Below are 24,066 nucleotides of genomic sequence, written 5' to 3' on the forward strand. Positions count from 1 at the left end.
AAAAAAGAATTGATACCACACTTTAGATTTATTGGGTATTTAAGTAAGTTCAGCTTGTCATTGACGTTAATGTCTTTGAATGAGACAGATTTTTCAAAAGGCATGTGTAAATCTTGATACAAGTTATCTGTGGAGTCTGGTGATAGATTATTTTAGGTGTGGCCTTTTTTCCATAGGAGACCACTTGCTCAAATCTTTGGAGGGATTATTTATATATGAAGATGAAGGCTCTGGAGTTCCAGGCTCTAACAGGAAAGGAAATGATGCCATAGTAGTAGAACAATGGACGGTCATTGAGGTAACTTGCTATTTCAATGACAATGACAATTTCTTTTTCTGCGTTCTTTTTATACATGAATATCCACACACACAATTGTCTGATCAACATATATGCTCCCTAGAATGATATTATTTCTAATTATTTTGTAGCATGTAAGCAGTATAGAGATATCATAATCACTGAGGGGCCCTTTTACTAAGCCATTTAGGCGCCTACATGCGCCCAACATGCACCAATTTGGAGTTACTACATGGCCCGTGTGGTAATTTAATTTTTTACGTGCATCTGCTATGTGCGCCAGAAAATCGGGTGGTAACTCCAACTTGATGTGCGTAGGTGATTACCACATGGTTAACACTAGAGACCTTACCGCTAAGCCAATGGCTGGCAGTAAGGTCTCAGACCCAAAATGGACATGGCGGTAATTTTTATTTTGCCCCACGTCCATTTTCAGCAAAAATTTTAAAAAGGCATTTTTTTGCAGGTGTGCTGAAAAATGGATCTGCGCGCGCCAAAAACCCAAGCCTACACTACTGCACGCCATTTTTCAGTGCACCTTAGTAAAAGGACCCCCGAGTTAAAAGGTCTGCAAAAATATTTTCATTAAAGGAGGTACAGGTAGGTTCACTGGTGATTGCAGGCTGCACAAATTAATGAGTGGGCACAGGTCTCATGACTGTCAAGAGAAATTCAAGAGGATGGTCTCCAGGAGTGAATAATATGAAAGTCCTAGTTCGGGAGAATCGTAGCTTTAGCACATAGCAAAGTAAAATATTCATGCTGCTGTTCAAGATTAATTCTAAAGATGATTTTCTTCAGCTGTGCATTGAAAATACCTTCAAGTCAGATCTGCCTTTCTCTGGGACAGTGGTTCCCAAATCTGTCCTGGGGGCACCCCAGCCAGTCAGATTTTCAGGATATCCACAATGAATATTCATGAGAGAGATTTGCATGCAGTGGAGTGGATGCAATGCATGGAAATCTCTCTCGTGGATATTCATTGTGAATATCTTAAAAACCTGACTGACTAGGGAGCCTCCAGGACAGGTTTGGGAACCATTGCTCTAGGGCCTTTTGTATGCTGATATTTAAGAAAAGGGAGGCTCAGCTCTCCCTTTATAGTTTAGATCTTACAGATTTCCTGGAGAAGGCCAAACCCAATCAAGCTGTATCATCTACATTGGCTATTACTTGTGCTTTAAACCCCAACTGGGCCTGGCTTGTATTTTTTTTTTTTTGTTTGTTTTTTTGTTACATTTGTACCCCGCACTTTCCCACTCATGGCAGGCTCAATGCGGCTTACATGGGACAATGGAGGGTTAAGTGACTTGCCCAGAGTCACAAGGAGCTGCCTGTGCCTGAAGTGGGAATCGAACTCAGTTCCTCAGTTCCCCAGCACCAAAGTCCACCACCCTAACCACTAGGCCACTCCTCCCCTATGGAGTAGGGAAAGGATGTAGGCCAAGCAAAACATCAATATATTCAGAAGCTTACAAACGATTTATTGAATAAATATGAAAACACGTATAGACTTGACACAGAACCATGTTTCAGCAACAAGATGCCTACCTCAGGAGTCAATATATCTAAAAACATACAATTGGAAACAGACTTATAAAATTATATATAAATATATGAAATTAACTATAAAACATCCAGATATATGTTACATATATTCTGAAATATAATTTATTGATAGGTGTATTCATATCATTTTTAGTTTAAGTGCCTTTTTATAAAAATTTTTATTTTGTAATATGTTAATTTCAGCATATATGCTACATGTATTTGGATGTTTTGTAGCTAATTTCATATGTTTATGTTGAATTTTATATGTCTTAATGTTTCCATTTGTATGTTTTTTAGATGTATTGACTCTTGAGGCAGACATTCTTGTTGCTGAAACATGTTGAATCTGTACGTGTTCTGATATTTATTCAATAAATAATTTGTAACCTCTTTCTGGATATATTGGTGTTTTGGTTGGCCTACCTTTCCCTACTCCCTGAACTTTTATGGATTGCTTTCCATAGGTAATTGTCCTTTTCTTGTATCTGTGTACATTCCTATGGGCCATCACCACTCACGCTGGATCACACTCTGTGCCCTGGAATATGGCCTCCATCAACACGTTGAAATCCTAGAGTATCTTCTTTGTTGAGTGGGATGTCCATTGCCAAGAACTACAATTCTGCTAGGTTCATGGCTCAGTGATTCTAGCTAGTGGAACCCATAGCTTGCAGTTTAGCTTTCCTTAACATGTATATACAGTTCCTTTTTCAACCAGAGCCAGACAAGAAAAAAACACAGATATGAGGTAATTCTGTAAAGAAGGAGCTCACTTTTATGCACTGCTCAGATACATAAACGACTAGAATACTGGAATATATGTATGTACGTGTGCGTATCTATGTGGTAAATGCCAAAATGACACCTAAGTGCTATTCTGTAAATACGTGTGTATCTTACATAGTGCTAAATTCAATAAATGGCGACCAAAGTTAGTCCCCAGTATGATCCGCACTAAGGGGCCTTTTTACTAAACTATGGCAAAAAGTGGCCTGCAGCAGTGTGAGCACGTCTTGTGGGCGTGCGCTGGGCCAGTTTTTGCCATGTCCTGGAAAAAGGGGATGTCTAAATAAAAACCAGCATGCGTCCATTTTCAGCCTGAGACCTTACTGCCTCCCATTGACTTAGCGGTAAGGTCTCACGCGCTACCTGGGTGTTAGGTATGCAGTGCATGCCCACTGCCATTTACCGCTGGGTTAAGCACCACGTGGTAGAAAATAGAAAATATTTTCTACCATGTGTTTTCGGCGCATGCCAAATTCAGAATTACCATCATAAGTACATAAATATTGCCATACTGGGAAAGACCAAAGGTCCATCGAGCCCAGCATCTTGTTTCCAACGGTGGCCAATCCAGGTCACAAATACCCGGCAAGATCCCAAAAATGTACAAAACATTTTATACTGCTTATCCCAGAAATAGTGGATTTTCCCCAAGTCCATTTAATAACGGTTTATGGACTTTTCCTTTAGGAAGCCGCCCAAACCTTTTTAAAACTCCACTAAGCTAACTGCCTTTACCACATACCGGAGCACAGGGTAGCCAGGCAGTAATGCTGATTTGGCGCATGCTGGACGCACGTGGGCCACTTGCACATCTTTGTAAAAGGGCCCCTAAGCCAGTATTCTGTGAAGGATGCTCTGTATGGAGTGTCCTTTGTTGAAATGACCTTAGCATGCATTTTGCTTAACTTTGGATGTGAACACTTATGCCAGCCAAAGGCTGGTGTTAATCCTGGCACCCAACTGATGGCAGTTAAGCACACCAATAAAGGTGTTCTATAACATCACACCTAAATTCTGAGAACACCCCTCACTCACCTGTGCGCCTCCCATGGCCACACCCCCTTTGGAATTATGCGCTGTGGAATTTAGACGCTCATGTTCTAGAATACAATATAGGGCAGATCCATGCAAAATTCTTAATTACTGCCAATTAAGTGCTTATTAACTCCAGCAATTGATAGCACCTGATTGATTAATTATTTCACGTGCGGATCTGGAATCCGTGCCCAACCTATACAGAATCCATGGGATAGTGTCTCTTACAGATGTACACATAGATGTACACATAAATGGAGTCCAGGCAGTGTTGGCAGGACTCACAATTGCATGCTTAGCTCTGGCATTAGGTCAGCTCTATGGTTGGCTTAAGTGCTTGCACTTAAAATTATAGCCACTTATTTCATTTGTTATGCTAGTACTGTATAAAAGAAAGTAGGCACCACATAGGTACCCTGTTATAGAATTACCCCCATAATGTACAAGTTCTTCCCCCCCCCCCCCCCCCCCCCAAGCTTGAAATCCAGCTATCCAGGGTTTCAGTTCTACACTTTCTGGTCGAAGTGAGAATCTACGTTCCTCCTGAATTTCCAAGTTTTATTTTATGTAGCATTAGGGGGTGTGACAGAGTGTATAGGAAGATACTAGTCTCCTACACACTGTCCTAAACACTCCCTCACTGGGCCAACTTAAGAGGCCTAGGTCTGGGAAGCTCAGCCAGGATGATGTGGTTCAGCTAGGGAAAATAAATCTCTCCTAATTGCACCCTTCTCCTCCATCGCCTACTCCACTCCTTCTATCTCGCCGCACCTTATGCCTGGAATAGGCTTCCTGAGCCATTACGTCTAGCTCCATCCCTGGCTGCCTTCAAATCCGGGCTAAAGGCCTACCTGTTTGATGCTGCTTTCGACTCCTGACTTGTAACTTTTATCTTATCCTTATGTCTCCTTCTGTCTGTCCTTCTCTTCTTTTTGGTCCTGTCTGTTTTGTCCTGATTTAGATTGTAAGCTCTTTTGAGCAGGGACTGTCTTCTTCATGTTCAATTGTAAAGCGCTGTGTACGACTGGTAGCGCTATAGAAGTGATTTATAGTAGTAGTAGTAGTAGAATAGGAAGAAGCAGCCTCCAAAATATTCTGATAAAACATACGTTTGAAGGAGCAGAGAGGCAGCCATGAGGCAGGAAAAACTTTTCCCTTACAAACTCGGTGCACATTGTGATTCTTCTGTGATCTGGTAGGAACCAGATTCTCTATTTTGTTTGCTATTGAACTCCAAGTTACTTTATTATAACCCAAAGCTAACAGCCTGTGAGAAGGACAGGTTTCTGTATGTTTCTTCTTTTTTACCCACACAATTTGTTTATTTCTTACCATCTTTCTTGTATGCTGAGTGGAGCTTTGTGAAATACTTCTTTGTGTTTGGAACATTGTGAAACAGTTCTAAAAGGGTGGTTATACCAGGGGCGTAGCCACGGGTGGGCCTGGGTGGGCCCAGGCCCACCCAGTTTTGGTTCAGGCCCACCCAGCAGTGGAGGCAGCGGAGCGGAGGGAGCAGGCTGAGCTCCGATCCCGCTTCTGCCTCCCCAGCCCGCCACTGCCCCGCCGCCGCCCGCCATACCTTTAAATATTACAGTTTTGCTGGAGTCGCGGGCAGCCGGCATTGAAGACATCGGCAGGCTTACGCCGGTTCCAGCAGCCTTCCCTTCCCTCGTTGCAAGTCGGATGATGGCTCCGCCCTCTTCTGACGTATTTCCTGTTTCTACGAGGGCGGAGCCATCATCCGACTTGCAACGAGGGAAGGGAAGGCTGCTGGAACCGGCGTAAGCCTGCCGATGTCTTCAATGCCGGCTGCCCGCGATTCCAGCAAAACTGTAATATTTAAAGGTGCGGGGGGGGGGGGGAGGGCAGGAAGGAAACAGGGCAGACGGGAGAGGAGAGGAGAGGAGGGTTGCTGCACATGGTGGAAGAAGGGGAGAGGAGGGTTGCTGGATGGAGGGAAGGGGAGAGGAGGGTTGCTGGACATGGTGGAAGAAGGGGAGAGGAGAGGGCAGGGGAGAGGAGGGTTGCTGGATGAAGGGAAGGGGAGAGGAGGGTTGCTGGACATGGTGGAAGAAGGGGAGAGGAGGGTTGCTGGATGGAGGGAAGGGGAGAGGAGGGTTGCTGCACATGGTGGAAGAAGGGGAGAGGAGGGTTGCTGGATGGAGGGAAGGGGAGAGGAGGGTTGCTGCACATGGTGGAAGAAGGGGAGAGGAGGGTTGCTGGATGGAGGGAAGGGGAGAGGAGGGTTGCTGGACATGGTGGAAGAAGGGGAGAGGAGAGGGCAGGGGAGAGGAGGGTTGCTGGATGAAGGGAAGGGGAGAGGAGGGTTGCTGGATATGGTGGAAGAAGGGGAGAGGAGGGTTGCTGGATGGAGGGAAGGGGAGAGGAGGGTTGCTGGACATGGATGGATGAGAGGGAAGGGAGAGAGAAAAAATGCTGGACATGGATGGAGGGGATGGAAGAATGAGGAAGGAGATGAGATGAGGGGAAAAGGAAGAGAGGAGAAAAACACATGGATGAAGAAAATAGGCAGAAGCTGGATCCACTAGACAGTCAAGTCTGCAGAGGACCCAGCTTTTACTTATGGATATAGAGCAAGAAATGAAGAAGAAAGGAGGAAAGTAAAGAAATAAATGGAAAGGAAGCCCTGGAAACGGAGTTAAGAGGATAGATAGCAGCAGAATCGGATACTGGGCCAGCATGATCAGAAAAACAGTCACCAGACAACAAAGGTAGAAAAAAATCATTTTATTTTCATTATAGTGTTTGGCATATGTCCACTTTGAGAATCAGGTGCTCAACATTAAAAGTTTATATTTATTTACTTATTTATGGCATTTTATCCCACATTAAACATGAATTAAATTGGAACCTGGGATCATTTAATTTTTTTTTCCTGGAGACAGTAATGCATTGCCCCCCCCCCCCCCCAGGCTCTCTCCCCGGCTATAGCCAGCTCTGCAATTTTGAGGGGAGGTGGACGGGCGCAGAGGTGGACCGGGGAGAGAGCCTGTTGTTAAACATTTACCAGCACACCACTGTCTAGTGCCCACCCATCCAACCTGTTGGCCCACCCAAAAATTGACTTCTGGCTACGCCACTGGGTTATACAAGGATGTACCAAAAAGAACATTAACTAAAGGACTAAAGATTTCAGATTGTTTTGGGTGGAAGATTAAAACCTCGAACCTATAAATGTATGCCTCTTGTGCCAGATATTTTGGTTTAAGCAGCAGTGATTTATGATTGCTCCTTTAGTCCCCACTCAGTGAATTTTGTATATTTGTTGGTCGTCTTGGCTAAATTACTGTGCCCTTTGTTTCTGTTTATTGTAATTTATATCAATAGGAACACAGATTGGTATCGGGTATTTCAGGTGAGTGTACGTTGGAAATGTATTGATAAGAGTTTTCAATTGTTTAGAGTATTTCTGTGTGGTATCTGTCAGTTTTTTGTTGTTAATGTTGTCTAAGGATTATCTGAGCCCTTCTAGATGTTTGTTTATTAAAACATTCAGTATACCACTTAGCTGCGCAATAGATGTTCGTAATCAGCACCAAGCCTCTTTTCTTTGCTGTCTTAATGATGATCTTTTGTTTCGGGGGTGTTAGAGGTTCTCTGGCAAGTGCCCAGAGAATGGGAGAGGGGAAATGATGGATGTTGGAGGGAATCTGGAGTGAGGCGTCCTATCACCAGCCCCTTTAAATAGCGAGTTTGACTTGGGGCCCATGATATGAATTGCTGCAGGTAGGAACCCATTATGCACTTGGTTAATGCAACACATAGGTGTGAAATGCAGACATTATCTCTCTTCCCCCCCCCCCCCCCCCCCCCCAGTGTCTCCATTTCTAAAATCACTGCTTTCACTGGATGTGCCAGCAAATGGACATACATTCCTGCACATATTTCTAGGCATTTTACAAAAACCTCTGGGGGTAAATACTGACTGTGTCTAGCTAAATTAGCCTCGGATATTCAATGCTGGGCCACGTGCAGGCTCTGGCACTGATTGTTTGTTCCACTGCTAGCTGCCAGAACTTATGTGGGTCCCAGCCAATATTTAGCTGGCTGAGCATTGGCTGGGACCCGCATAACTATTTAAAGGTTTCCTGGAGCTCTCTGAGACTCCTGTCCTGACTGAAAGAGCCCTCCTCCCCCAGCCCACAACAGAAACCCTCTCCTTCCTGGAACATCCCCAGTCTAGATAGGCCTCCCAGGCCTACCTCAGTACTCTGGTGGTCCAGTGGGGGTGATGGAAGTGTGGAGCCAAGCCCATTCATTCCTTCCCCTTGCAGCAGCTTGAAGAAAATGGCTTCACTTCTGCCCCCATTGCCCCCACTAAACCACCAGGGAAATGAGGTTGCTCTGCAGGGGTCTTATTTAGACCAGGGGAGGTTGGAGGATTTTCTGGGGGGAGTGGGTTCTGACTGTCACAGGCTGAAGGGAAGGAGGGGGGGGGGGCTGTTTTAAGGACAGGGGGCTCAGAATGGTTCATGACATTTTTAAATAGTTATGCTAGTGCCAGCCCGATATTCGGTGGAGGCACCCACATAGCTAAGCAGCTGAAGCTGTCCTAAATTCGTTTGCTTAGCTATGCAGGTGCTGGAACTGAATATTAACCAGCACACGCATAACTGCTGGATCCTCCCCATCGCCATCCCCTGTACCTCCCCTGGCCTGCTCATTGTTTAATGGGTGGTCAGAGCTGATATTCAATGGCACTACTTGGTTAAATGCTGCTGAATATCAGTGGTTGGGCAGCCAGGAGCGATTTAAGTGAGCTGGAGCCTCTCTTGCCCACTTAAATTGCTTTGAATATTGGGTGGTCTGCATTTGGCAGAGCCTTTTACAAAATACAGGATGATTTGAGCATATCCTGACCCAAGCATCTTAATTCCTCGCTCCAAGGCCTACCTAAAATGGGCCTTCATATATGGAAGTGCAGGTTGACACATTCAAAATACACCCAGGGCCTAATTCACTAAGATTTTTCCCTTAGACGCAGAATAGGAGAAACATTAAGTTGCTTACCTGTAACACAAGTTTTGCCTGGACAGCAGGATTATTAATTAGGCATGTAAGTGGTCCCATCTGCCCTTTCTACATGGTGGGCTGCCATTAGACTGGAAATCTCTGCAGAGAGCTGTGGTCTTCGACTGTAAAAAAACTGGCAGGCAGCTTCTGATTACTGCTGCCATCACTTTCCTGCTTTGGGTAAGTTGGAGGTGGGGGGGAGGGGGAGAGTTAAATGACTGCTACTTTGTTTTGATCTGGAGTTGTATGAATTTTCATTTATTAGAGATTGAGTCACACTGGCTAGATGAGGAAGCACTGCCTTAGTGATTTGAGCCTTTGATTTCCTTTTTCTTCTGTTTGCTAATACAGGGCTGTGAGATCAAAACAGATTATGGGCCTTTACTGCACGCTCTTGCTGAATTTGGATGGCTTCTTACGTGTGTTTTACCTACTCCCATTATCCGACAAGACAGGTAATCACAAAGTAACTATCCTATAGCTGGGTCTCTTGTTAAACACTTTTTAGTATTTTACAACCTGTTTTTGCTATATTTGATCTCTAATTATAAATCCCCTAATTCATTTATAATGCACCATCAGAGCAATTCTATAACAGGGTGCATGCTAGGAGCTTATTCAATAAAGAAATGTAAATGCCTAATTTCCTTTATAAAATTCTAGCCTAACTAGATACAGATGCTTCTGTTGGTCAAGAGCCCTTATGTCAGCCCTAGGGCTGGTGTGTCAGCATCTAAGTGTTAGAGATAATACACGTCACTTATAGTATTCTGTAAGGTATGCACATAAACAGGTGACTTGCCCGGGCCCCGTCCATGTGTATGTCCCCTTGCAAGTATGTGCTATGTAAGTTAAGCGCATGTTTTCAAAATAGCGCTTAGCTGGCATCTTTGCATTTACATGCATGCATATATGCCATTATTCTAACCGTTTACAAATGTAGTGAGCATGTAAATGTTAGCACCTGCGTTATACGACTACCCCCACTATGGGATCATTTCTTCCAATTTAAGGCCAAAGAGGAAGCCCATGGAAAATAACTAACTATTCAGGAAGACCAGAGAATAAATTTACCCTCTGATATTCAGCTGGCGGTGGGCAGCACTTTGACTGCCCACTGCAGGCATTAAACCTGGATATTCGGTGCCAGGCTGTTTCTGGTGACCAGCATTGAATATCTTGGGGGGGGGGGGGAGGGGCGCTAAGGGGGGAATTCTACATATGGCGCCTAAAAAATCCATGTGGAAAACATTTCCGCCTAAGTGTATTCTATAAGCGGTGCCTAGATTTATTTATTTATTTATTGCATTTGTATCCCACATTTTCCCACCTTTTTGCGGGCTCAGTGTGGCATATAGGCACAGTATATAGAATATGCTTAGTTGATATCCAGTGGTGTGCTGGTAAATGTATAACAGGCTCTCTCCCAGGTCCACCTCTGCGCCCCCCCTCCCAAATTGCAGAGCTGGATATAGCCGGGGGGGGGGGGGGGGCGCGGCAATGCATTACTCTCTCAAGGAAAAAAAAAAATTAAATGCTTCCAGGTTCCAATCTAATTCATGTTTAATGTGGGATAAAATGCCATAAATAAGTAAGTAAATATAAACTTTTAACGTTGAGAACCTGATTCTCATAACATGATGTCTGTTTTAGAAGCCCTTTACCAGGAAAAAAAAAATCTCTGCAGTATACCCAAAATGACACAAACCAAATTAGCATACAGACCAGGAATTAGGAGAACAGGCAGTCTTGCCAACTCTGAAAAACAATGTGATATCAAAATCTCGGAACCTAACAAACAGATCCCTATTCAGACACTTGGCCTTGCAGTCATACATGCAGAAGAGAGAGCCCCTATTCAAATTCTTCAAAAATTAACCTGAAATCCTAAGAAGCACAATACCAGAAAAACAGAAAGAAACACGTTGCTATACACTGCAAAGTATGATAGCAGATGTAAATTCTCAAAGTGGACTTATTCCAAACACTAAAATGAAAATAATTTTTTCTACCTTTGTTGTCTGGTGACTTTGTTTTTCTCATCATGCTGGCCCAGTATCTGATTCTGCTGCTCTCTATCTGTTCCCTTGACTCAGTTTCTAGGGCTTCCTTTCCATTTATTTCTTTTCTTTCCTCCTTTCTTCTTCATTTCTGGTCCTCCGCAGGCTTGACTGTCCAGTGGATCCAGCTTCTTCCTATTTTCTCCATCCATGTGCAGTTTTTCTCCTCTCTTCCTTTTCCCTCATCTCATCTCCTTCCTCTCTCTTCCCTCCATGTCCAGCATTTATCCTCTCTCCCTGGGCCCTGCCTTCCCAGCTATATCCATCAATGGCTTTGATGCTTCTCTCTCCCCTGCCCACCCTCTTCTCCCCCCAACATCTGTCTTTTTGCTCCTGCCGCCCTGGGGGTTTAAATCTTTGATTTACCTCCATCGCAGCAACCGCAGTGAAAGCCCATCTCTAGTCTTCCCTTTGTTCCCGTCAGTGTCCCGCCCTCGCAGAAAGAGGAAATGATGTCAGAAGAAGGTGGGACACTGATGGGAACAAAGGGAAGACTAGAGATGGGCTTTCACTGCGGTTGCTGCGATGGAGGTAAATCAAAGATTTAAATCCCCCAGAGCGGCAGGAGATGAGGTAAGCATGGCTTGTGGCGCCCTCCTGCCATGCTTACCTCACCGCCGGGTTGCGCCACCCCTCGGAGCCAGCTCACCTGCCAGAACAACCGGCTCGCAAGAGCTTTAAAATTTTAACAACCGGCTCTTGCAAGCTGGTGCGAGCCAGTTCCAGCACACCACTGTTGATATCCCAACGCCTAAACTACACGCGTCCATTTACACCAACAAAAACATGGCATAAATCCTGGCACATAGGTTTAGGCACACTGAGCCATATTCTATAACTACATGTGTAAATTTCGGAATGACCACGGAAATGCCAAAACCATGCCCCTTTTTGCTTGCGCGCATTAAAACTTAGACGCGCTGCGTTACAGCATACACTTAGTTGTGCACATAAATTCTAATTATTGCCAATTGATGCCCATTAATGCTTAAGTGCGGTTAACAGTGCTGATTGGCTTGTTAAGCCACAAGTTACACGCGTTGTTACAGAATATGCTTGGATTTTGGCGCAGATCTCTAGGCACACTATATAGAATCCAGGGGTAAATACTTAACTGGTTAAGCCAATATTCAGCGGCTGACGGGTTAAGCTATAATGGCTAAAGATAGGACTGCTATTTATGCAATCCAATTTAACCACTAATCTTATCTGGTCTAGGACTGCATATCCATGCCTAACTGAATACTCATGGTTAGCCGCAAAACTGCTATTTAACTGGTCAGCAGTCATTTCTGACCAGTTAAATGGCGCTGAATATCGGTGGGGGGGGGGGGGGGATAGTTGTTATTCTTTTAAATTGTTTTGCTTATCTGCAATAGAGGGCTGTATGGGATTCCAAACAGTGATGAATTGCATGATAAAGAGCTTATAATGAAGTATTTGGGGGAATGACCAGCTCAGAGGTATGGAATGCATGAGCCAGATTATAACTTTGTTTGGTTTGGGTGGTTGGTCCCCTATACCAGTGGTTCCCAAACCTGGTCCTAGAGGCACCCTAGCCAGTCAGGGTTTCAGGATACCCACTGCCTTCATTGCTTGCAAATCTCTCTCATGAATATTCATTGTGTTTATTCTAAAAACTTGACTGGCTGGGTGCCTCTATGACAAGGTTTGGGAACCACTACCTTATATCATAGGTTCTCAACGCATGGTATGCGCACTCCAAGGGGTGCATGAGCCCTCAGCGGGGTGGGGGGAGGGTACATGGTACCTTGTAGACTCTACTGCATGTTGAGAACCTATGCAGTAAAGGACCTTCTTTGCCTACCTCCCGTGCCACCCCCCACTGTTGCTACTGTTTTACCACTGCTGCTGCTGGTTTAGAGAAGGAACATACAGCAGTTGTGAGGCTGTAGTCTTCATGAGTGCGCTGTCTGTTCTGCTGGTTCCCTGCCCTGGAACAGTAAGTGACATCAAAGGGGGCGGAAGAAGACACTGGATGGAAGGATGAGGAGAGAAAGAGGGAAGATGCTGGATGGAAGGATGAGGAGAGGAATAAGAGAGCTGGGATGAGGGAAAGAGATGGAAACCTTTAGGTAGATATAATAAAAAGAGGGAACATGAAGACTGGATAGTAAGAATGAATTAAATCTGGACAGAGAGGCAGAAAAATAAATAGAAGAATGCTGAAAAGAAAAGGAGAAGAGATTAAAATGGCAAGAGTTAAGAAAAGATGAAGGAAAGCAGAAACCAGACTTGGAAAAATATAAAAATAAAATATCAGACAATAAAAGGTAGAAAGTATTTTTTTTCTGTTTTGTGATTAGAATATGTGTCTCTTTGGACTGTCCATTTCAAAATCTCTGCTGATCTGAGCTCGGGGGAGCTCGGTTGAAATTTGTCTTAGGGGGTACTTGAACTGAAGAAGCTGAGAAACACTGCCCTACACATATAATACAGGGAAACTATGTGGAACATACACCAACTGGTGCTGGTGTAAACACATATAGCCCTGGGCTTGTGTGTCACAGGTGGTCGCCTGTCATATGCCTGGAGTAGTGAAAACCCAGTACATAAACAAGATTTAATAGTTGTTGGGACCAGAGCCCAAACTGGTTTACACCAGGAGGCTGAATAAGAAGTTCTCACACTTTTAAATAACCCACTCAAGCAATAACTCAGCTAATTTCAGATAGTGGTGTTTTGAACCAAATATTTAGGTTTCAGGTTATATTTATTTGATAAACCACTTCGAGAGAACCATCAAAGCAGAATACAAGTAATAATGCAAAACTGAGATCATTATCTGACAGGAATTCTAACCATTAAAAAGAAAGAAAAGTATTGCTGAGTTTCCATGCCCAGTCACACTGCCAAAACTAGAATGTACCAAAAGCATCAGATTAAAAATCCATATTTAAAGGCTTCCCGAAAAAAATATGGCTTGAATACCTTTCTAAAAGATAGCAAGGAAGCTTCCATCTGACAAGAGACTGGCAACTGGTTCCAGAGTCTAGGACCGACCACATTAAATATAGAATTTTGCAATCAAACCAGAGAAACTTGGCAAGGAGAAGGCACCACCAGCTGGTTATGCTGAGCTGACTGAAGGGCCTGAGCAGGAGTATAAGGTATCAAAAACCACACCAAGAAAAGAAGAGAGCCAGTCTGAGTCATTTTATATATCGGCACCAATATCTTAAAAGTTACATGCGACACAACTGGTAGCCAATGCTCTGCCTCCAAAAATGGGGTGAAATAATCCTACTTCCTTGCCCCAAACACCAGCTTCACAGCAGTGTTCTGGTCTAGCCGGAGCAGTTTGAGTTCTTTCCAGGGGCGTAGCCAGATGGCCAATTTTAGGTGGGCCTCAGCTCAAGGTGGGTGGACATGGAATTTGTCCCCCTCTGGTTTGCTCCTCTCTCCACCCCTCCCTTCCCACAAACCCCAAATATTAAATACTTGAGCTGGCAGGGATCCACAAACCCTGCCAGCTGAAGATTTCCTCCTTGAGCAGCCAGCACTCTTCCAAATGGTAGCCGGCAGCACTTGCCTCAAACTGATGCTTCTGTCAGCAGGCCATGCATGCTCAGTGCTTTTGCATGTGTGAAAACTGAGCATGTGCAGAAGGGCTGGTCTCACTGTCAGCCCAAGGCAAGTGCTGCTGGCTGACATTTGGAAGAGCGCTGGCTGCTCAAAGAGAGAAAATCTTCAGCTAGCAAGGTTTGGGGATCCCCACTAGCCACAGCAAGAGTGTCACAAGTTTGGGTGGGCCTGAGTCCAAAGTGGGTCGGCCCTAGCCCACCCAGGCCCATCTGTGGCTACTCTCTAAGTCCTCTGAACTAGGAATTACAATAGTCCAGATGGGTAAGAACAAGGGCATGTATTATAATTCGCAATGCCCACCTGTTCAATAGTCGCTGAACTGAGCGGATCTGCCACAGTTAAAAAAAAAAAAAACATTTACTTACTACTGCAGATGAGGGGGAAATTAAACAATACACCCAATAACTTTAATCTCTGTATAAATTGGAGTCTGAGTCCCACAGATTGATAGAGACTGCCTATTTCTAAAGAAAAATAAGGCCTTGATTTTTTTGCATATTGATCCGCATCTTATTAGCTTATAACCATTGAGCAACTTGAGAAAAATAAAAGCTCAATAAACATGAAGAATGAGTATTCCATGTATCAAATGTATTTGGATGTTATCTGTATATATGTAAGGGACTAACCCCAACGACTGAATCAGAGTTGCTAACGGTGCCATGAAAATATTAAATAATGTGGGTGCTAACAAGGACTCTTGAGGTACTTAACTTGGAAGAGAGAAAGGCCTGAGAATATCCTGCGCCCCAAAGCACCCAGTAAGTTCTGTCTTGCAAATAAGATTGAAACCATTTTAACACTGACTCAGAAATTTCTGTGTTGTGCAGCCATCTGAGAAGAAGAAGATGGTCCACTAAATCAAAGGCCACCAACAAGTCTATTGGTAATAGTAGAACAACCTGACTGGCATTAAGGACCTCTTGGGCAAAAGTAACCACACCCACTAGCTCAGTCTCTGTGCCATGCCCTGGACGAAAACTTGTCTGATTAGCATAAAGAATAGCATTCTTTTCAGTAAAAGAATTCAAATGATCCGCTTCAAAAAATTCAGCAATCTTAGAAATGAAGGGGAGATGTGCTATAGGTCGAATAAAGCAGTCACAGTGTCCAGTGTAGAAGAGGCAACATTAATAATAATATTTACAAAGTCTGCAAGATTAATTATATCCACTGTCCTTATTAACAACTGCTTCAAGCTCTTTATCTCTTGAATCCTATCACAGAGTGAAGCAGGGGGACAAAATACTGCCATTACAGTGCCACAAAACGACTTCCCAATGCTCAGCATTAATAGTATGCAAATTTTATGTGCACTGTTAGCGCTGAGCATTGGGAAGTAAGAAAGGGGGAGAACGTGCCCAGCACATGCGCACAAAATCTGTGCAAAGGCACTGGGGTTCTCTAGTGGCCAAATAGTGAGAAAGGGAGATACTGTTCAGCATATGAAGAAAATGCTGAACTCCCACAAGAGAAGGGAAATGGGTTGTATGAGCTCAAGGTAGAGCAGACCTTGCTTGGATACAGCTACATTAAGTAATCCTTTGGAGGCATGCATATAGGATGTGGAAAGTGATACTTATTTACACTCATCTTCTTAAGTGTTAATGATTCTTTTTATATACAACTTCCTCCACACAGCACAGCCCGCCCACCCTCTTGGCTGCTGGGCTCTTGCTCCACTGCCCGCCTTTAAATGCCCCCCCCTCACCCCCGGGGGCTGGTGGTGGTTTTTTTTTTTTTTTTCAAAGAGCCCGGTGGCCAGGATGTCTGTGTTGTGTGGAGGGAGCAGCTACAGCCGAGGTCTGGGACTGTGAGTTGCCTGTGTAGATACCCTAATGCCAGCTCCAAGCTGGTGTAGGGTTTCCAATGGTAAGGGCACCCTTGTTAGCCATTCCACGGCATCCAAAATTGTAAAAAAATGTTTCAGCTGCACAACTACCATGGGACAGATTTTGCCATGGTTGAGGATAGCGTAGAAGGGTTGGTTGAAGTTGTGGGTGTCTACTGGCACCCCTCTCTCCTTCAAACCCGACAACCTTGCCTCCGATACCTTATTATGTCGATCCCAGGCCTTCATCCCCCCTCCCAACCCAGCAACCTGACTAAAGAAAAGTAAATATTGGTATCTAGTCACACATACATACAAACACACACACACACATTCAACCCCTCCAGCAGGAACCCCTTACCCCGCTCACCAAAAAAGAATCCCAGGTGTCTAGCGGCACTCCCCTTCTATCCCTCCTGACAATAAAAAAAATTATCCCTGGTGTCTAGTGGCACAGCAAACAATGCTTACTTGCTGCTGCCTCCGGCACTGCCATTTTGAAAAATGGTGGCATCCTGCCTTGCACAGTGCATCCTGGGGTCAGTCTACCATATAGGGAAAATTTCCTTCATGTGGCAGACTAGCCCCACCTGGTGTATTTTATAAAAAAAACAACATTACTGAACACATAGATGAACAAGAATGAATGGGACAGAGTCAACGTGGATTCAGCTGAGGGAAGTCTTGCCTCCTGAGAAAATGTAAAAACCATGTGATAAGTGGCAGCAGGGGCGGACTGACCATTTAGGTAGCTGGGCTCTGCCCAGTTGCCCACTGCTGCCGCTGCACACTACAACATTCCTCGGTCCTACCTTGAAGGGCCCTGGTGGTCTGGTGGCCTTTGTGGAGGGGGAGCAGAAAAGAACTCTTTCCTGCCCGCCACCATGTTTTAAAAAATGGCTGATGAGACTCCCTGTGGCGGGGTCTCACAAGACTGCTGACACCTACGAGAGTACTGCGGGAAGTCTCGGCCACCATTTTGAAAACACAGTGGTGCCGGGCAGAATAGCAGTAGTGGGCAGGAAATATAGTGGGGTTCTTTCCTGCCCCTAATGAAGCCACTAGGACCATTCAAGATAAAACCGGGAAGGGCCTACTGAGGCTCGGGTGATTATGGTGTATGGGAGAGGACATCAACTGCGATAGTGGCAACATGGTGGGGGCAGGGGGCAGCGGCCAGGGGGCCCATATCACAGTCAGTCTGCCCCTGGGTGGCAGTGTTCAATTGTGCATTGGGAAATGGTTAAAAAGAGAGAAAATAGAGAAATAGGGTTAAATGGACAATTCTCTCAATGGAGGAAAGTGAATAGTGGAGTGCTGCAAGGATCTGTACTAGGACTGGTGCTTTTAATGTATTTATAAATGTCCTGGAAATGGGAATGACGAGTGAGGTGATCAAATTTGCACTTGTAAATTCGGAAGTTTGTCCTCTTACATCCTTTTGTTAGCCATGCTGAACTATTTTATAGTATGCGTGGCCTATAAGCCTCAATTGTAATGTAAGATAACGTGAAACTATTCAAAGTTGTGACATTGCAGGAGGACTTTAGGCATCCAAATAACAGATGAAATTGTGCACAAGGGCACAGTGATGCACATTTGGGAAGAGGAAAAGGATGTGAGGTGGCAGCCAAAAAAGCAAACAGAATGCTAGAAATTTTTAGGAAAAAATAGAGAATGAATCGAAGAATATGCTTGTGTATCACTCCATTGAGAGACCACACCGCGAGTATTATGTGCAGTTCTGGTCAACGCATCTCAATGATCTAGTGGAATTGGAAAAGGTACAGAGAAGGGCAACCAAAATGATTGAGATGCAGTGGCGTAGCTACGGGGGGCCTGGGCCCCCTCAAACTGGCTCTGGGGCCCCCAATTTGGCTGGTGGGGGTCCCCAACCCCCGCCAGCTAAACCGTTTGTCCCGTGCTGGTCTTACATTGCTGGCGCCCTGTCCTGTTTTTTTCAGCACCGTGCACGCTCATTTTAATGAAACTGAGCATGCTCACCCCTGAGATGGAAGGACTCTCATTTGAGGAAAGGCTAAATTTTAGAGTTTAGGATTCTTCAGCTTGGAGAAGAGATGGTTGAGGTCTATAAAATCCTGAATGGAGTGGAACCAGTAAACGTTAATCAATTGTTTATTCTTTCAAAAAGCACAAAGATTAGGAGACACTCCATGAAGTTAATAATGGCACATTCAAAACAAATAGAAAATAAGTTTTCACTCAGCATATAGTTGATTTCTGGAACTCTTTGCTGGATCAAATGGTTAAAGCAGTTAATATAGTTGGGTTTAAAAAAGGTTTGGACAAATTCATGGAGGAAAAGTCCATAAGCCATTAAGTTAGGCCTGGGGAATGCCGCTGGAGATGTGCCATCAAATAGATGTGCACTCCTGCACATTCTTCAAGGTATTATACAAAAGGATTGGCATTTGGTAGAGCCTTTTGTAAAATACAGGGTGATTTGAGCATGTCCTGACCTGGGCATCACCATTCCTCTTTCCATGATCTATCTAAAATGAGCCTTCATATCTGGAAGTGCAGACTGACACATTCAAAGTGCACATAGGGCCTGATTCCCTAAGGTATTTTTCCTTTAGGCAAAGAAAGAGATAAGCATTAAGTTACTTACATAATGGATGTTTTTCCTAGACAGCAGGATTATTAATTAGACTCGCAAATGGCTCCATCCACCAATTTTTATAGAATATGCTTTCAAACATCCCACTCCTGCAAGCACCTGGCCATCTTCTATAACGCAGCCATTCTGCAAGAATATTGGCTTAGTGCCTTCAAGCAAGTTCCACATACAATACCGCCTATTTTTGCCACTCTGAACATCCCAGTATGTTAATACCTGGAAACAGTGCCATGTACACATAAGTGGACATATTTGTAAGTCAATGAGCAGTTCGCTCTTCTCTTAAGGCTGTCGTCAGCTATTCTGAGGCAGTACAGACATACGTGGCCCTTTAAATACTGGTAACGTGCCACTCTAGGAGTAGCACTGGATGTCGTATAAACCTTAAGTTGGTATTTGCTTATACTTAGAGCCTGTCTGTGATGATCCAGGCTGCCAGCCAACAGCTCAGCTGCCACTCACATTCCTGCGGTACATTGCACCAGGACTAATCCATTAGTGGATCTTTCTACCAGCTCTTGCAGGTCTGGCATGTTTTGTCTATCAGCTCTTGTAAGTCTGGCATGTTTTGTCTCCTATTTCTCTGTGTGAAATAAAGCAGGATCTGCATAGTTTGTTGATGGGTCCAAAGAGTACTGCTAAGTCGAGAGCAAGTCTTCATAACAATCTGCCTTATACTTGTTGAAGTGAGTCCACTGATAAGTGTGGTCTTCTTTGTTTTAATGTTTCTCAGACTCTGAGGCAGCTGCTTCTGATCCAAGAGGCAAAGCAGGGGCAGTCCTACCTCCTGTATATTAGAAGGCAGAAGTGGAGGGATTCTAAGAGGTATAAAGGCTCAAAGAACCAACTTAGGGTGATAAGACCGACATCCCATAATTTTCCTGTACTTGTTTTTCTTTGTGTGACACCTGCTGGTGTTCCTTGTCTTGTTTGTATTTATTATTTGGTACAACTTTTCCCAGATTTCATGTGCCCCCAATTTGTCCTCTCTTGTGCTTGTGTGAAGCTTTCTTTCTGGGCTTTGGGCACATTCTTGTGTTGCATGCTTTTCTGTGCTCCACCCGGGGTTTTGTTTTTGTTTTTAATTTTGGATTTTGCCCGCACGTTATTTTCAGTAGTAGCTTGTTACATTCAGGTACACCGGGTATTTCTCTGTCCTTGGAGGGCTCACAATCTAATTTTGCTCCTGAGGCAATGGGGGATTAAGTGACTTGCCCCAAGATCACAAGCAGCAGCAGAAGGATTTGAACCAGCCACCTCTGGATGTCAAGACTGGTGCTCTAACCACTAGGCTACTCCTCTAAATCAGTTTGTTTTGTGCATACTGTTACAGGAAAAGCTTCTCATTTATTTGTATAAATGTTTATTTACCTGCTCTATCCACAGTTCTAGGCATGGTACAGTAAAAACAGCTGCAGTTTGATTAAAAATGTTAATTGCAATTAATGGCATGATTAAAGAACCACTATCTCCCTCTCTTCCACCCCCAATTCTAACATCCCTCCCCTTTTCTTCCCTCCCTCCTATTGTCCAGCACCTCTCCCTCCCTTCCCTCCTCCCCCAGGTACTTTATTTCTCTTCCTCTCTCCCTTCTTTCTTCCTGTCCAATATCTTTCTCTCTTTCTTCTCTCCTACCTGCACCCCCCAGGTTCATTTTCTCTCTTTCTTCCCTTCCTCTGAACCCAACATATCTTGCTCTCTCTTCCTCCGTCCAGTTATGCAGCATCTCTCTCCCTCCCCATCCATTTTTTTCTCTCCATCCTTCTCGCCCTCCTATTACCCAGTATCTCTCTCCCCCCTCACTGTGTGCATTCTCTCTTTCTCCCTCCCCTCCATCCTTCTTTCCCTCCCTTTGGCCTGCATCATCCCATCTTTTCCTTCCTTCCTCCTCCCTCCCAATTCACAGTCCTGCATATCTCCCTCCCCACCTTGCCTGCAGTTCAATAGCTCCCCCTCTAGTCCCTCCCCCAGGTGTACCTTTAGATCTTCTCAGTGCTGACAGTTGCAGTGATGCAATGCTCACTGCCAGCAGCCTACTCCGGAGCTTTCCTTTTGACCTATCTTGCTGCTTCTGATGCAACTTCCTGTTTCTGCAGGGGCAGAAAGGGTCAGAGAGAAAGCACTGGAGCAGGCCGCACGCAGCAAATGAGTACAGCTGCCACTGCCAGAACTAAGACGGCCTAATGTAAGGTACACCTCTGGGGGAGGGAATTGAGAGAGGAGGAGCTTTTGAAATGTGGGCAAGGTGGGGAGGGAGAGATACCGGTCTATGAATTGGAAGATGGGAGGGAAAAGGGTGGATGCTGGGGGAAGACTCTGCAGTGCAATTAGGTTTTTTTTTAATCATGACTACTGGTAATAAATAATATGTTAATTGCTGTTCAGCCTTAGTAAAAACACATATAAAATGTACATAAAACAAACAAAACCTCATAAGCAAGGGTGTGTTAAGCATATCTTCACTCTTTCAAATTTTCTGCTATTGGTCTTCCTATACTTGTGTTGTACCAAAGAGAGTTTCTTTCTGGGGTTCATGAGATGTTCCAAGAGTAGCATCTGAATGTTGCTTGTACTGTTGCTGGTAATGTTTTATGGCTTCCCTGTTCTGAGCATCCTGTCCTAGCATTTTTTTTACTTATGCTTCTTAGGCTTAATTTCTGGGGGAATGGCCTGGACTGCAGTTCTGCCACTTCTTTTAGACTTCAGAACAGCTCTGACACTTCCTTTAAGGCATCCCAGTAGGGAAGAGGAAGAGAGGTGGTCAACCTTGGGCAGAGCAGAGAACCTTCACTGTATTCCTAATCCAGCTTCATCTCTCCTGTTGTCCTGATTCTGAACTGCCTGTCCCCCTCCCCAGCTCCACGGTTCCACTTTCTTTTTTACTTATTTATTTATTTAGGGGTCTATATTCAAAGTGAGTTAACCAGTAAAGAGAGGTTTACTCAAGATGGCCACGTCCCAAGGGCATATTCAGCTACACTTACCCTTGTAGTGCCACTGAATATCCCCGTCTAATATCTAACTGCTAAAGCTGAAACTAGCTATTGTGTGGGCGGTCCAGGTTCAAAGGTGGAGTGGAGTCGGCATTTAACCAGATAACTGCTGATATTCATCCCTTACCTGGTTAAGTTAACTGGCCAAATAAGGCTGCATAAATATCTGAACATAGGCCAGCATTGCATATCTTGGCATAATTTTGGCAGCAGCTTAATATTACCCCCTTAAATTTGTGTAATATCACACAAACTCTACAACAATATTAAGTATAGTTCACAGTTTGAACCTGCCATTCCCTTTCCTCCCATTGCAGCCCAAGGTCCACCCTTCCACATACCTTTCCCACACCTGTCCTTTCACAAGTCTCAGGGATTAAATTGTTGAGTAAAGTTCCTTAAACATTGTCATCTGCCTCCTCTACCCCCCCCCCCCCCCCCAAAAGCTGAGGCTAATCCTTTCTCCATCATACAATGTTTGACTTGCAGATAATAGAAATAGTGCCCCTCGGCCAGTCTAAATCTATCCTGTAGCTCCTGAAACTTCAATATCTGTCCCTTCTTATCCAGCAGACTACCTAGGGACCCAAGTCCTCCTTCTTCCCACACCTGAAAAGCAGTATACATAAACCTAAGAGGAAAAGTCTCATTATATCTGATTGTAAGGAACCTTGTTACCTTCTTCCTCTTGATCAGTCTCCCCATCATTCTCCCCCAAACTCTCATGGTCCAGTCTTAACAATGGTTTCCCCATCTCTTTAAGTCACTTATGGAGACAGTATAGCCATGGCAAAAGCCAAAGGTCTTGGTCCACTATGTCGTATACCCGAATTCTCTCCACTCAAACAATGCCCTAAATTTTGCTGCCTTGTAGTAAGACATGATAAAGGGGATCCCCCAAAATCTCCCTTTCTCCTTGGATGGACACATCCTTTCCCTCCTCCACACTCTATGAAGTTGTGGTCTCCAGATGAAACCAAACATTTTCTTCTAAACCAACTCCAAAACCTTATCAAGCATTTCAATTGGTAGGGAAATAACTAGAAATAAGATCCTTGGGAGTATATTGATATTAGCCACTGCTATCCTGCTTAGCCATGATATGTTCATCCCCACCCATCTGTCCATATGCTGAAGTTGTTGGGGTCGATACTCAATGTTACTTATCCAGTCATAAATGGCTCCTGGCTAGTTAACTGGTCATTTTCAGCAGCACTTAACTGGTTAACGCCACTGACAATAGCCAGTTAGTGCCAAACTCAAAACCAGCTATTTTAGGGGAATGCTGGGGCAGAGCACTTTGGGTGGTTAAATTGTGATATTCAGCACTTAACTGGCCAGGTTAACTGTATAAATAGGATCGCGTAAAAGTCAGTTCTATCTTTATGCAGTAACCCACTGGCACTGCAGACCTGGAAATTGAATGCCATTGCTTGGACGGGGCTTGGCATGGAATTTCTGGGTTTTTCACCGGTGGCAGTCAACAAAACGCTGCTATTTCTGCAACTGAATATCAGGCCCATTGTTTCAACACAGGGATATCATTTAACTGATATAATTGAGTCCAATCCCTAGTAATGTGAACCCCCTTTATACTTTCCCTTGCCCATTGAAGTGGTATCTGAGTTTCTTCTCAGTTTTTCATTTTTCAGCAGTAAATTATCCACAGGGGTCTGTGTCCTGCTGAATTCCCTGGAGTTTGCTCTGGAGTAGAAAGTTGCACAGGGACAGAAATTTCACCCATCCCCAATGGAATTTAACCCATGCCCACCCGTACCCACTAGGATCCATTCCCATCCATCTCCACAATTAATCTCCTCCATCCCCACCCCTATCTGCAGGATTCAACGCTCCTATTTACTTGCTCACAGCATAGTATTTACTGTTCAACCAATGAGTGTTCGAGGCCTCGCCCTGGTGTTCCAGCTACCTCTTTGGGCATTCCAAGCCCTCCATCTACCCCTCTCTCCATACATTCCATGCTTCATTCTGGGGCTACAATTGCCTCTCTCAGTGCATTCTAAGACTCATTCTGGAGTCACCAGAGATTTTGACTACACTCCCTCAGGAATCCCATGGCATGTTCTTCCATTCCCATGGGTATCCCTTAGCAGCAACTTCCATACCTGCGTGAATCCCATGGGTTCCACGGGATTCCCACAATCCCCATTCCCATGCAGCACTGTACTCTGGAGATGAAAAGATGCCCCCTAGTATGTGCTGCCTTCAGA

At 44.5% G+C, this 24,066-nt stretch overlaps 1 protein-coding gene across 3 annotated transcripts in view; it reads left to right on the plus strand.

Moving 5' to 3' along the window:
• RFTN2 (raftlin family member 2) overlaps window positions 1-24,066 on the plus strand; it is a 108,108-nt gene that overhangs the window by 60,830 nt on the left and 23,212 nt on the right. For all 3 annotated transcript variants that reach the window (XM_030209612.1, XM_030209614.1, XM_030209613.1), the window contains 2 exons: window positions 177-298; window positions 9,056-9,159. In XM_030209612.1, coding sequence (XP_030065472.1) covers window positions 177-298; window positions 9,056-9,159 — 226 coding nt within the window. The remainder of the gene's footprint in view (window positions 1-176; window positions 299-9,055; window positions 9,160-24,066) is intronic.

Source organism: Microcaecilia unicolor, chromosome 7 (genome assembly GCF_901765095.1).
Source record: "Microcaecilia unicolor chromosome 7, aMicUni1.1, whole genome shotgun sequence".
Lineage (NCBI taxonomy): Eukaryota > Metazoa > Chordata > Amphibia > Gymnophiona > Siphonopidae > Microcaecilia > Microcaecilia unicolor.